The 14,763-nt window shown below is 39.7% G+C and overlaps 1 protein-coding gene across 9 annotated transcripts in view; it reads left to right on the top strand.

Moving 5' to 3' along the window:
• ccdc88ab (coiled-coil and HOOK domain protein 88ab) overlaps nt 1–14,763 on the top strand; it is a 63,995-nt gene that overhangs the window by 2,349 nt on the left and 46,883 nt on the right. For all 9 annotated transcript variants that reach the window (XR_014914283.1, XR_014914282.1, XM_085427514.1 and 6 more), the window contains exon 3: nt 8,847–8,955. Coding sequence is in view for 7 of the 9 variants with exons in the window: in XM_085427514.1 (XP_085283640.1) it covers nt 8,847–8,955 (109 nt within the window). In the remaining 2 variants the exon portion in view is untranslated. The remainder of the gene's footprint in view (nt 1–8,846; nt 8,956–14,763) is intronic.

The raw sequence follows: 14,763 nt of genomic DNA, 5'->3' as shown, positions 1-14,763 counted from the left end.
CACACAAAAGACAAATTCACATCCCTGGTTTGCTGAGCCACAATGGCAATTCCTCAGTTCTACATATTAACACAAAGGTGTGTGGCCATGTAATTGGTAGGATTTCAGTGTGCAGTAAAATGGAAAGAGCCAGAAGGAAATTTCCTGTGGATGGTTGAGAGCTCTATGCTAAAATGAACCGTGACTGCCTTAGTGATCGCCTGACAGGATACTGGGAATATTCAGTCACAGCCCGCACAGTGTGTTTATGTTTGTGTGTGTCTGCATGCTTTTCTGCAGGGCTTCTGTCTCTGTGTGGGAGTTTGTGTATCTGTGTTTTTTTTGTTTTTTCTTTTCCCTGTGTATTTGGTTTTGGACTGAGGCAGCTGTTGGTAGTCATCTTGTTCAGCCACCCTCCCACTCAAAGGGCTACAGTATTGGTCAGATTTAGTGTTGGTGAGACTGCTCTTTGTCTGCCTCTCCTGCTTTACAGGCACTGCAGGATTAACTTCAGCTAACTGAAATATCATAAACTCAACTGTATATTACACCTCATGGTTGTAAACTTTGCAGCTGCTGCAGAGCCCTTTGAATAATTGCTATATCATTTTTTTCATTGTCATCCTTTTGTAAATGTAACATGAGCTTATTCAGTATTAAGACCATAAATGTGGTTGAAAGCAATGCGTGGTGTGTGGTTATACTTCCTTCGGCTCCATCTCTCATTAAAAGTAGCTTAGAAACTTCTCCGAATACCTGTAGGTGATAATTAACAGGGCTCCCACTAGAACACTCTTACTCACACATTTAGTTTTTTCCTTTTCTCCTCTGTTGTGACAGCTTGAAACATATTGTAGTGAGTGTTATTGCCTTGCTTGAAATTGATCCAGCTGCACTAAAAAGCTGTACTCTACTGGTGTTACCCTCCAGCTGCTGTTTACATTAAAAACCAGCAACAAAAAAACACCCACTAGCGTTCAGCACAGTTAGCACTGCATTTAGAAGAGTCAATGATATAACTACAAAACTTACATAAATGAGTGGATGGAAGTCGGCATACTTTTATGTTAAAATAAAACATTAATAAATATTGTGTGATCACTTCACATGCATGCCTAATTACACACCTTTGTGGTATTTTATTGGCAACATCAGCTGTTGTAGAGCAAGCTTTAGTATTGCTGTGCGCATGTCTCTATCTAGCACAAAGCAGGAGACATGGCAGACCGGCTGGCAGCAGTTGTCATGAGGACAGCATGGGAGAGCACAGAAAGAGCTGAGAGACCCCAGGATTATCTAACGGTTTGCTGACAGACACCCAGATGGCACCGTGTCCCCTCCCCCTGCCCTCGTGTGACTGACATTACCTAGCCAATTACATCGCCTCCGTAGTGCTGTCGAACCAATTAGTTTTCCCGCCCAGCAAGAAAGCGCCAATTAAATTTTTGTCAGAGTGACAACTGTCCATTTGAATTCTTGGCTTTTTTGCAAAGTCTGTAGACTCGTGCTGGCTCCTTGGCCTGTTCGGTCAACCGGTCAGTCCGTCCTTTTACAGGCTGCAGTTACCTGATTTATTTGAGTGAGACAGACAGTTGATGGAAATCGGGTGCACAACATTTGTCATGTTGGATGTCAGTGCTTTTCTAGCATTGCAAAGCTGTGAGCTTTGCAATGCTAACTTTGCAATGCTAACAACTTTAAACTAGAAAAGATGTTCAAAAAACTGGCTGCTAATTTTACTGAAGTAGCTACAAGTGTAAAGTAGTAAAGCATATGTGAGAAATGGAAAGAATGCGGTTCCACATGTTCTGTGGTCAGTACTTCTGTTTATTATTCAGACAGATCAGTGCATGTCTGTAAGTCTGTCTGAATGGGTGCACATATGGGAAAGAGAATGTGAGAAAATTGAGCGTAACTACCAGCTGTCAGAATTTTCATCTGCATATTTTTTTCTCAGTGTATTTCAGTACACTTTGTTTGTACTGTTGTAACAGCCATTGAGGTCTGCCGTAGATAATCAACTTAAAATTACAATTTAAATGGATGTAAATTCCAGCATTGGCTGGGTTTTACTGTGTGAAGTCATATGTGCACCAATCTAATACTTTACTTGAAACAAAGCTCTGTTGCATGTTGATACATGTCTTTTGTCTTACAGATCCTGCACCACATGCTCTTAGTCTGTTTCTCCCGTCTTTCCTCCAGCTGGCATCTCCATCTCTCCACTTCCTTTTCTGTCCACACCTCAGCACTCCTCTCACTCTCATTTCTCTCTCCTGTTTTCTTTTGAGCAGCACGTTGAAGCCTTTGTTAGCTTTCTCTGGGGCTAGTTACAGCAGACATAGTTGAAATTCCTGCTGGATTGGAGAATGGAGGCAGACAAATGTGCTGCTGGGTTGTTAGACTGTTTGATTTCCCTCCTGCTCCTGGCTGGAGTGTGGGCTCCATCCTTCAACATCAAAGTGTTCGCCTTGGATCTCAACTCTCATAATCATCATTGTGTCATTCTCTCTGTGCCCGGCGAGCAGGGGGATGTGTATCATATCAGGAAGGAAACGGCAGCTGTGACCTTGGGAGGACAAAACTTTAACAAGGCTGTGTTAATATGAGGCACTCCAAACCTCGGAAACAAGGACGTTTAACCCCAAAGGAATCATCGTAGAAATTTAATCGCAGAGTTTTTCACTCTAGCAGTGCAGAGTCATTTGACTTACAATTACCCGACTCTTAAAGTATAGTATTTAAGTTTGCTGCTGCATAGCATTTAGCATGACTATGAATAAATTGCTGCCCATCACAATTTAATACTGAACTTTTGAATTCCACTACCGATGCTATTTGCCACCATTTCAAATGTTCATTTTGGCAGCTTTATATCAGATTTTTATTAAAGGTAGCTGTTAATTTGCTGGTGCTGCTATTTGCAATTAATGCAAACTCAACATTTCCTCCATCTGTTACTTATTTCTATCCCTTCAGCGGCTCAGGGATATAATCCCTTCTGTTCAATGAAAGACTTATGGGGTGAAACATCTGCAGGAATTGTTGAGTTTCATTAACAGCAGCTTAACACTGAGAATTAACAGCAAAGTAAAATTAATCATCGACCAGGTAAAACAATTTCTGTTCCAAAGAGTGACCCATAGCAGAATGATTGAAGTGTGATTTATGTTAGAAAGATTCATTCTCTATATTGACAGTGGATGTGTCTAAATAAGGTGCGAACCCTTCTCAAATGAATTAATAATTAATCTTATTTAAAAGTTTCTCTTTTGCAAATGTGTGTTTGCAAAAAAGTACTTTTTATACTTTTTGACAGATAGTGTGTAGTCCTGCGGCAGAACTCCACCTTCACTATCGTCGACTGAAAGTAGCAACACTAGACCTTACTTTGCTCTGAGGCCTTGAGGAACCAGTGCTTCACCTCCTACACATTTCCAGTTTGAGCAGTTAGTCCTTCATTATGCAGATAAACTGCAAGATAGATGACTAACCTTGGAAGGACTTTCCTCAGCACCTCCAATCCAGATTGGTAGGAATGAGTTCAGCTACAATCCTTGTGGGTACACGGAAGACAGGAAGAGGCCCTGTGGTAACAGAAAGACAAAGACGGAAAAGAAACGACTCCATGAAAAACCAGGACAAGGAAATGGGGCGATGAGAACTCGGTGTGTTTAAGCACTACAGTTTCCGTGAGAAAAGGTGAAGAATGAGAGAAGAGGATGCAGTCCACATCTGTAAAGAGTGGTGGATGTTACTTTGTTCCCAGCATCTTGCACTCCCAGTATTCTAATGGGGTAAAGTAATATAATCTGCATTGCAGCCCAAGTTAAAAATAACCTAATGGTGCAGTGACATATGATGCTCTAGAATCACCGTCTGATTCCTCACTAATTTGAGATTAATTGGATTTATAAGAGTATGTGTTACCTCCTGCCTGTGCTTACTGTACTTCAAAGCTTCTGTTTGGAAGTGCAGTCAGTGTAATGATGCACTCCAAAATCTAAAAGATAAGTGCTGATTTCCTCATTTTATAGCTGACTTGTTAGTATGGATCATTGTTAATAACTTTCTTTGCTTTCATAGTAAGTGTGATGTTTTAATGAAGGTATCCTATTTATTTACTATTCATTAATCAATTCCCTAATATTTGACCGATATTCCTACATGTCCACAAATATTGGATTAGTGTCCGACAGAATGAAGTCTTGACTATGCTCCATTGTGGACGTGGACAGCTGGAGACCCAACAAGCATGCAATGATTCCTGTTATCCTCCTTGGAAATGCGCTGCCTGGGGCGGATGCGTCGTCGGTGCATTGTAATGTAAATTCCCTGCGGACAAAAAACAGGCAGGCACCTGGGTGTGCACAAAATTTACGCCGTTCAGATTCAGGTGGATTCGTGTTTACTCACAGACAAGGAAAGTCGAGGCTTCAGATCACAGAAATACAAGTGGTAAATATGAGCTTCCTCCAAAGGGTATTTGGACTCGGGAGGAGCTCAGTAATTTTGGAGTGTCTCAAAGTAGTACTTATACTCCCTCGCACTGAAAGTAGCCGGGATAAATGGTAGAAAAGAGTATCATTTTCTATCAGCCTGTTGGTTAACAGTTCTACAAGCCATATAAGGTCTAGATCTGTGTTACTGGGTTGGTTGCATGCCCTCAGTGGTATTTGAACCAACTGGTTTAAAATTTTGACATCTTAAAGGCTTCTGCTGTTTCTTTGTGCTTCTGAGTGGTGGAAAAAACAAACCGAGGGCGTGTCAGACAGCCTTAATTCTTTACACCGACCTGAAATTATCCTGAACCAAACCGTCAGCCTTAACACGGCTGCTAATAAGAGCTCATCCCCCAGATTTCTTTCACCGGCCTCCTGTGTATGTTTGTCTTCTCTCTCACATGGAGGCACAAACACACTGCTGTGTTTGGACAGTACAGCTCACAATCTCCATCTCCAGCACGTGGCCAAATGGGGCCTGGGCTTTGTGTGTACGCGCATTTAGGCTGCTTTCTGTATTGGTGTGTGTACGGGCATGTGCCTGGCTGCCCACGTTGACTCTAATGTAGCCTGTCATATATAGGCTAACACTACTCTCTAACCTACCCAGCCAATCAAAGCTTGCAGATGAGAGGAGGAAGCCCAGTGGCCGCCTGCTCTGCATAAGGCTGCAGTGCCTATCGACGGCAACCATGAACCGACTTATTGACTGGCCGTCTGGCTGACTTGCTGACTAGTTGTCTGTGTTGCTGCCTCTTGAGCTGGCTTTGCCTGTTCATCCTTAATCTGTTTGTCTATTTAAAGTCTTAGGTTTATTGTATCAGCAGGAACAGGGAGGGGGAGGCAATAAGTTGGATTTTCTTTTCTTTTTTTTTTTTTTTTTAACTGCTGTTAAGCCCCCGTATTTAGTCGCCCGCTGATCCACAGGGGTGTCAGCCTGTCCCAGACTAGTAACATCAGAGATTGTGCAGGAGAAATGAGTAGTGGATTGCATGTTATTGTCATGAGATGGTGACTGCCATGTTGTCAGCTGAGCGTGATGATGATGATGGAATGCATGAATAGTAACAACATTTTTTTTTTCTCTTCCTTTTCCCCTTCTCCAAGTATTTCTCACACACCTCGTTCACCACATTACCCTCCTCGCACTGATAGGATTACAGCTTCCTCTGTGCTTTTTAATTAATGGGTTAAATAGACCCCCTACTATGGACCTCGAAAGGGGCTGTGTGTGCATGTGGAGGGGAGAGATGGCAAGGTCATGTGACTTCGTTTAGCACGGTATTAAAAAGAGCCGTGTGTGTGTGTGTGTGTGTGTGTGTGTGAGAGAGAGTATTTCAGGGTGGAGGCTGTTGAAAAGCCGAATTAACACATCCACACTGCAGCCATTTGAGAGAGAGACTTTTCATATAAACCCAAGACTTCTAAATAAATTCATAAATGGGTCTAAATTGATAACTGGAGTCTTTATATTACTGTGTATTAAGCAAGTATGCTTTGTTTTGTTTCTATTAGAGGTATATTTAATGGTGCTCAGTGCAAGGAGAATGTAATGGTGGTAAAACAAGAAAAGGATTTAACCAGTCACCAATGAATGAATGTTGCTGAAGATAAATACAACCCTTGACATTCAGCGTCTTCTTCTAAACAGGAAAAATAAATCTTGATTATATCTTTGTAATCAAATTATGAGCTGTGCAGATACAGACATTCCTTTGCGATTCTTGGGTGTTTCAGAAGCAGTCATGCACACACATGCATGACGACACATGTGCTGCACACTACATGCATGCATGCATACATTTATAAGCAGTCAGGATCCTTCTCAGGCGCAAGGCAGCCATGTTGACCCTCATAAATAGGTCATGGAGCATACACACTGAGGTTTAAAGTGCATATCACGATAATCAGAGCTGCTCTCTGGCATTGTTGGTGTAAGGCATGATGGTAAGGAAAATACCACGACTTAATTACTTGGATATGTTTCCCTTATGGAGGATAGGAGGTATTTTACTTTATATAGCTATAACACATGGAAGCTGAATGGTGAAATGGTTCATCATTTTGATGGATCATCAAAATGTGTTGCCTCAAATATTGTTAAGTAAATTATTTCATTATTTTTATCTATAGGAACAGCAAAATTAATGTGTGGCAAGTTTGTTAAAATGAGTTAAGTTTAGTATAAAATGTAGCTGGTTAATTATCGGTTTAAAATTAAATTAGCATGAGTGTTAAATTGCATTTCACTTTAAAGTGACGTGTGTGTGTGTGTGTGTGTGTGTGTGTGTGTGTGTGTGAGAGAGAGAGAGAGATCTATTGGCCTTAGCGGATGTGGTTCTGTTTTACTTAGTCTTATGCAAAAAAAGTTTTCACGAGGCTCCTAAATACACCCTTACTGTTTCAATATGAATTAAGAAAGTAAGGAGCATCCAGGTGCTACTGATGTATTGCAATTAATAAACTGATCATTAGCAAGTGTGAACACCTTTTAATAAAGCAGATGATTTGGCAGTTCATTTGTCTATTCATCATTGAAGTTGTGAAGTTGTTAACACAATACCACAATCTTTTAAGGGATGGAAGATTGTCTGAGAAATTCACTCCAAGCTCAGACTGTGCAATGCACAGAGGAACCGCTAAAAATCCAGAGCTATGTCTCGGACACCACAAGCATTACTCATTAAGAAGGGTTGACAGAAAAACATGGCAGCACAGCTCAGGTTTGCATCAACAAACCACAATGTGTGGAACAATGACCTTTGGACAGATGTAATGCACAGTACCATGTTTGGTAAAATCAAGAACAGCATATCAGAAGCACGGTAGTGGAGGGGTGATGATTTGGCCTTGTTTTGCATCCACTGGCTCTGGCCAGCTTGCAGTGAATGACTTGACCGTGAACCGCTCTGTTTACCAAGTATTCTAGAGTTAAATGTGACATGTGTCCCAAAACTAAATGTTGGCCCAAATTGGGTCATGAAAAACAGGACAGTGATCCTGAGTATGCCGGCTAATGAGCTGTGCATAAAAGAAAGCCTGCAGGCCTCAGTTGAGTAAACTGAAGTAATGCTGTGAAGAAGAACGAGCCAAAATTCCTTCACAAGAATGTGAGAGACTGATAAAGTCTTACAGAAAACAATTACTAAAGTTAAGGGTAATAAAATAAATAAATAAATAAAAAAGTAAAGATTTCTGCAAACCATTGACTCATCGGGTGGACTTTTAGTGGAACTTTTAGTGGGATTACTGAAGGAAATGCTGCCCATCTAAAGCTACACTCATTATGTAGAACAAATAAACTGTATGAAAAGTATTTGAGACAAATGTTACAGCAATATATAGATGCATTTGGCATTAGCAAATGTGAAATTAAGACTTTCTCTCTAGTTGCTCAAGGGCTGCCATTTTGTCATCGCCTCAGTTCTGTGACTCAAGGAAACTGGAATTTCCCTCAGGGGATCAGTAGATATCACATTAAATACACAAGACTTGTATAGTATCAATCTTTTTAACCTCTAACTAGCTGGTTGAACTTCTTTTTTCTCTCCCTCCAATCAGTGTCGTTTATCCTATCAAAGAACTTTATTGTTAAAACCTGGGAGATTATTAGCCATAAATGATGCAGACTCTGAGCTTGACAGCAGGTCAGCATGTCAGGCTTTCCAATGATGGGAGGATACAAGTTGCTAAGGATTTGTCTGATTAATTATCTTACCAGTAGACTTAATTGGTGAATGTTTGTAATTAGGCTTGGTAACATTCACAGATGTGCAAATTGTTTGGATTGCTATCAGTTACTATGTGAAATGGTTCTGTGTGGATGTGGAATGTTTGGCTCCTTAAAACGTGTTGACGCCTGTGATAATATAAGTTGTGATGCATGCGCCGTTTAACATCCCTTAGGCAACACTCACCGAGGGCACACAGCCTCTTGACTCTGCAGGCAGCATGAAGGCAATGATCACAGTTAAATGTCACAGAACTGCTGATATACAACGCCTCAGTGTAGCCTAGTGGGTATCAAATGTTTTCTGACATTCCCCAAATCGAAGTAAAACATGTAGTAAGCAAAAGGAAGCTCTTGTTTGTGCATTTTCCCTGAAAGTGATTATAAAATTAATTTTGCTTCAAACTTTGGTGCCACTAATGTTTTGTTGGTTGTGGTTTCTTTTAACATTGTTATGGCACTCTGTTTATTTAAGCAAGGGTCTACTGTCACTCTACGGCTTATATACAGAGCCATTCTATTACATAAAGCAATGATACAATGGCAATTCTTAGAAACAAAGAAATCTTCACCTGATATTTATCTTTGCTACAAACTTGGATTGTTGAATAACCCTTATTCCATTTCTCCTACAGAAATCCCAAAGCCACAGTGCAGCGCACCAACAAGAAAGTGAACAATGACTCCACACTGCGCATCCAGAACCTTTCTATTCTCATCAGGCAGATTAAATCCTACTATCAGGTAAGATTTTACTACTTTGCTTTATCAGAAGTTAAAAGTAGCCACACTGAAGTGATTGTTAGGAGCTATTTATTGCAGATATGTCATAAAAATGTGTGGATTTAGTGATAAGGGTCAAAATCCCTTAAATTTAGCTCTTCATACATACCCCATGTTCCTTTATGCCTAAAACAGGAGTTGGCTTTCACCACCTTTCACCACCAAAAATGTATCAGTTAACACACTCGTCAAGTTTAGCTCAGCATACACACAAGCTCATGCCACATAAAGAGTTGGCTGTATAAACGGAGATGTATTTGCAGATGTGTATGTGAGTGATGTGGTATCAGCCTCCATCCAGATGTCAAAAGTAGCCCAGTAAATTTAAAGAGACGTCAGGAATGTAAAACAGTGATGTGGTTACTCGTCTATAGTGTCTGCTATATATTTTTAACTTAAATCTGCTTATGTACCATTTCCGTCTTGAACAATTTTCTTAATTTTAGAGAGTTTCATCCGACAGTGAGAAAAATAAGGCAGTTGTCCTGATATTGATTCATTCTGTGTAAATGTCCTAGAAAAATGAGGAAATCTAACTTACTGCCTAAAAGATACTCTTATAAACTTTGGTCAGAGGTTTGAAGTTGATATAAGTAGACCAAGTTACGCATACTGAAGTAGATTACTGCTTAGCATGTTATCAGGTCTATATACGTTTCAGTTTCCGTTCATGGTTAATCATTACTTGTGAATCTACAGTCTTTGCAGTTGATCATATCAGTAAATAAAGGCTCACACTTAGTAAATACTTTATCAAATACTGCAACAGTATAGTATACTGCTGAGTTACTGTCTGCTGCTCGTCAAATACATTTCATTGCAGTGTTGACCCTGTGCTAACTTCCATATGACAAAACTGAAAACACGTGTGGTGAACTGGTCACAAGCAGTAAATCCCACTAATGCTGTGATATATTTGATATATTTGTGCATACTCAACCTGGATAATCTCTTGACTGCTTGCATATGTGGGACAACACATGGTTGATTTGTGTCGAACAACTTTGGTTTGCAGCCCACTTCCAAGTGCGGATGCCAGATATTTGAATCTGTAATCCTCCCCTATCTCTGTGGTAGAGTGTACATTTTTTCTCTGCTTATCAGTGCTCTGTATCTCACATATAATATAAAGTTTAGTTGGCATAGAATGATATTTTCAGCTGAATTAATGCACGACACAAAATGGTCTGAACACTTTTTGATATTCTTTAACATATGTTGAGACACCCGGTGTTTCCAAGAAATACTGGTGAGCATGACAGTCATGTATTTTTATGTATCATGCAGTTTAAATTCAAGGTGTTAAGATGAGGTAGGGTTACTTGATTTCAGTGGGGTTTTTTTGTTTTTTGTTTTTTAAAGTGGATGTTCTTTAACTTGAGATAAATTCATGTATCTAAAAGGACAGAACACATTAATCAGCATTTCTGTGAAACTACCAGTGTCACCCAGCGTTCCTGTGGCAAGATGTTTTTAAAGGTGCTTTGTTTTTTGTAATCTTTGGAAAACAGTTTTGTAATACAGGTTGATTTATTGCCCAACCTCAAATGCATAAGTTGCCCCATGGTAGGTTGCTGTTACGGTTGTGTAGTTTAGCGTGCTGTCCCACAGCATTCCTCAGTGTCTGCTCCGTATTGTTTATAACGGTTATGCATGTGTGTTGTGAAACCTGCAAGGTTGACAGATTCGCAGAGAATATGATTCACATTGTTGCTGGAACTGTGTTTATGGTAATCAGGAGTTGTGTGCGCAAACATGCTGTTGCAACAGTGCAATGAGTTTAGGAATGCCGATCTAGCCAAGCAGTCAACCTGATAGACACAAATTCCCACACTACAGGTTTAGGATTGACTTGTATCCTCATGGGTTGTGAGTGTGCTGGGCTTGTGTAAGAATTAGTCATTAAAACTGCCATTTCTAATTTCTGTTGCAAAGTCTGTTGTGCAGACTTTTACATTATAAGGCCACAAAAGCTCCAGTGGGCATCTTTAAAAGGACTTGCCAAATTATGTGCCATAGAATCAATGTGTGCCAGTTTCCTCTGAGGTTGATTAATGACTAGCAGAGTAAATGAATGATGAGATGACAGGAAGTGTTAATGACATTAACTGGAAGTGACCCAATCTATCCTGTTTTTTAACATCCTGGATTTAGGCTTCAATAATGCCCCCATCTTCCGGGAGGTAGATTAAAAATATATGTATTTAGTTGAGTGCATGCACAATATACAGATATCTGATTTACTTTACGTTGCATTTGTAGTAAGGTTTGTCATTTTTCCAAGGTGTTCAGCACAGGATGCAGCATGTGCTTCCTGCTTATTTATATTAATTAAAAAACATCCTTTTCTGAAAAATTTAGCTTTTTGTGATTTAAGATTTAAGTACTGACCCTGCCTACTTGTGAGGGATAATTTGTTGCACTAATATGAGACAAATTCAGTTCAAGACCTTGCTAATGTAAGTAAACGGGTGTTGTTTTGGGTGTATATAGTACTGTGTAATCTGTGTGGTCGTTAGCTTTACGTGAACGTTGTAAGGCAACAATGCAACTCTTGTAGGGCCATGGCGTTTGATTAATCATCCCTGTTTGTATGGGTGTTGTTCTTTTGACCTCCTAGTCACGCCATTGTTCAGCCACTTGTGTCTGCAGCCTCAGACTCTCGGAGACCACCTACAGGCTTAAATCCCTCAAAGTTCCCTGCTGTCCTTGTTGTGTGTCTGACTGCCCCTATGATGACCTATTAGGGATTTAACTGACAACGGAAGGGTTATGTGTAGGATGTAATTACCTATTTAAGTGAGCATTTTAATCATTTTGATTTGTGTGGTTTTGGACATATGTTATCTTGATTTTTTTTTTTTTTTTTTTTTTTTTTTTAAATGAAGTTCATATTTAGTTCATTAGCAGCTTAAAAGAAATAAAACTAAAGTGTCTATGAGGCTGTGTGTATTGTATTTAATAAAAAATAGTGAGTCTGAATGAGATTAATTCTATATTTGTTTAGATGAAAATGAAAAGCACTTTTTTTTGTTTCAATCTCTAATAATAGCGAAACGGTTTGTGTGTGCATGTGTTCTTTCTGTGGGGAAGCACGTTGGATGTTAAATTAATCAGTGGGTTAAAGATTAAACAGTCATACCTGTTGAGCATGCTAGGCTTTTCTTCCTCTGCAGCGCTGTTCAGAAATTGAAAAGCAGTTCATACGTATACCATATTTTCTGATTACGCTCCTCAGCAGAGTTTCAGAGCCATCCTGCAAAATATGTATCCATGTATAAATATATATGATCATACTATATTTGCACACATGCACAGTTTGCGCACTAGGCCACAGTCTTCTGGAGCAATGAGGAGGAAAATGACTTTGATAAATGGCTTTGCTGTGGTTTCCATTTCCTCTTACTGGTTTCACATTTCCAGTGACACATGGAAGAAGATGGTACCTTTCAGGTCTTAGGCTAATGGTGTTAGCAGCTTTATATTTACTGCAGCACTCAGCACTTTGGACGAGGATGCAGCATGCTTGGCTGCTTCCTACGATTCAATAAATTGATCTTGATCTTTGAGTCTGTGTAGTGGAGCAGGAACTCTGAGTAATTCAGCAACAAGAACTCAAGGCAGTTCAGAGAAGCTTTTTAAACAGACGTGCCCCGGTGACTGTGCTGTCGTCTTTATAAGCAGCACAGCAGCACATGTCCGGGAGGAAGGAGGAGGGAAGGACTTTATTTGGTCAGTCAGCAAGGGTTCAAATTTAATAATCTCCTCGTGTCAAGAGAAATGCAGTTATTAACTTTTTTGATAGCAGGCAGTTGCATACCTGGGATTTTCCTTTGTCCCTTTCCTCATCCCTTTGCCTCTAGGAGATGTAATCCTAGGAGCGTGTGTGTAGAAGCTGCGAGAAGTGAGCAGGAAAACAAGAAATTCAGTAATAACGGCTTTCATTTCAAAGTATCCCTGTCTTGGGCTGTGTTTGAGTATGAGGGTTGTCTTTCAGTGTCGTGTCATATTTGTGAGTCTTTGTCTCGGTTATTGTTCTGGTAAAGTAGATTCTGTAGGAGGAGGTTGATGTCTAGACGGGCTTCAGGCTTTGATTTTTAGAATCTGGTGAACATATCAAGGTTGAGCGTGTGTGTGTGTGTGCCTTTTCATGTGAATTTAATGTTGTGAAGAAGCAGACATGGTGATTGCAACACAAGTAAGCAAGGGGTGGAAATTTTCATTCTGGTAATTATTGCATTGCTTTTGAGTAGAATATCAAGTTTCCTGGTACAGAGTCCACTGACTTTTCCATTGCACTGATGGTCAGTCCAAATATAGGCCAGGCCTCTTTTTAATTTAGTGGCCTTGGTTTGGCATTCTTAAGTGGGATGTAAGATGGAGCCTTCAGCTGAACTGAAGTCTTTGTGCATGTACTTTTCTCAAAGCTAAGTGAATCCCTTTGTCCTGGTTTATGAAACTCTGGCTCAGACACCATGTGGTGTCATTCATAGTCGAACGTAATCATTCAAACTGATGGAAGGGATTATAATTTTTTTCCCTCAAGTTAGGAAAGTGTATATACTTTTGTAGTTTTTCATAAAAATGTATAAATGGCACACAAATTATTGCAACTTGCATTGATTTACTTTATTTAGTGCACAGCAACATTTTGCTTCTATCCTTTGAGTTTTAGACGTTACATTTGAAAATAAGAGTGGTTTTTGTCCCCTGTTTGCCTCTGCTTTGGTTTGGGGTGTGGTTTAAAGGCTGGGAGCTCTGTTTTGACTCTTTAAAGAGTAACAGAGGACACCATTGATGCAGAGTGTGCCTGGCCCCAAAGCTCTGCAAGGTTTTTTTTGGGGGGTTTTTTTTTGCAGACTAATTCACGATAACGTTGCATGTTTAACGGTGATCTGTAAGCACTTTACCAGCGAGCAGCAGTTCTAAAGTCCTTTCAAACCCTTTATTTCACATTTTCTCTTTGCTGTTGTTTCAAAAGAGCATTTGGTGTTTGAATTTGTAATCCAAGCTTCAGATCTTTTATCCATCAGCTAAACCTGAGAAAGCATAAGGGTGAAACCTTTGAAATTGTGTGGCTGGCTTGACTTCACAGATGGATAATGTTTGCATCTTTCTTGTTGTAGCCTTTGCCTCAAGATACTGATTATGTTTTATTGCTTTCTGCTAGAAATTGTACTGTATTTGTATATTTTCACCAAGTCTGAACTTACTCACACAGTCCTTTCAGCATCAGTCATGAGCAAATCAGTTTATTAGGGCATGTGCTTGTAGCTGCAGGCTAAATGTGCTTTGTCATGCAGACTCACATGCTGGCTATTCTGAATAAGTCCTGTAGATTATAATAGTTTAATAGCTCAGTTTTTGAACTCTTACACAGGTAGCAGTCAGTCATACATCACTCTAGGCATATATAATAAGGTTTGGAGTTGATTCATATTGATCTGTCTGGCTCAAATCATGAAATAAACTATCTTTTTTTATTCTGTTCCCAAAACAATAACTTGGTTAAAGCAAAGACAATTGAAGAGTCTCAAAAACTGACAGATGCCAGACAGCCTGATTAAGTCGCTAATCAGATTACCTGACTATACAAATAAGAACTTAAAAGCTTGATTTATATCACTGAATCCCTTGGAGGTTACACTGTAATGGATATTGTTGGTGTTTACCTTTCTCTGCAGTCACGTGCAACACTGAGGTGGTTATGTTGGCTTTGGAGCTAATAAATATTGAAAAATGCTCATACTTATATTGAAAAAGGGCAGA

Source organism: Rhamphochromis longiceps, linkage group LG13 (assembly GCF_057381845.1).
Source record: "Rhamphochromis longiceps isolate RC_006_pf linkage group LG13, R_longiceps_female_GT1.1, whole genome shotgun sequence".
In the NCBI taxonomy this organism is placed as follows: Eukaryota; Metazoa; Chordata; class Actinopteri; order Cichliformes; family Cichlidae; genus Rhamphochromis; species Rhamphochromis longiceps.
The sequence above is the reverse complement of the archived record's forward strand: the minus strand, read 5'-3'. Positions and strand labels throughout refer to the sequence as shown.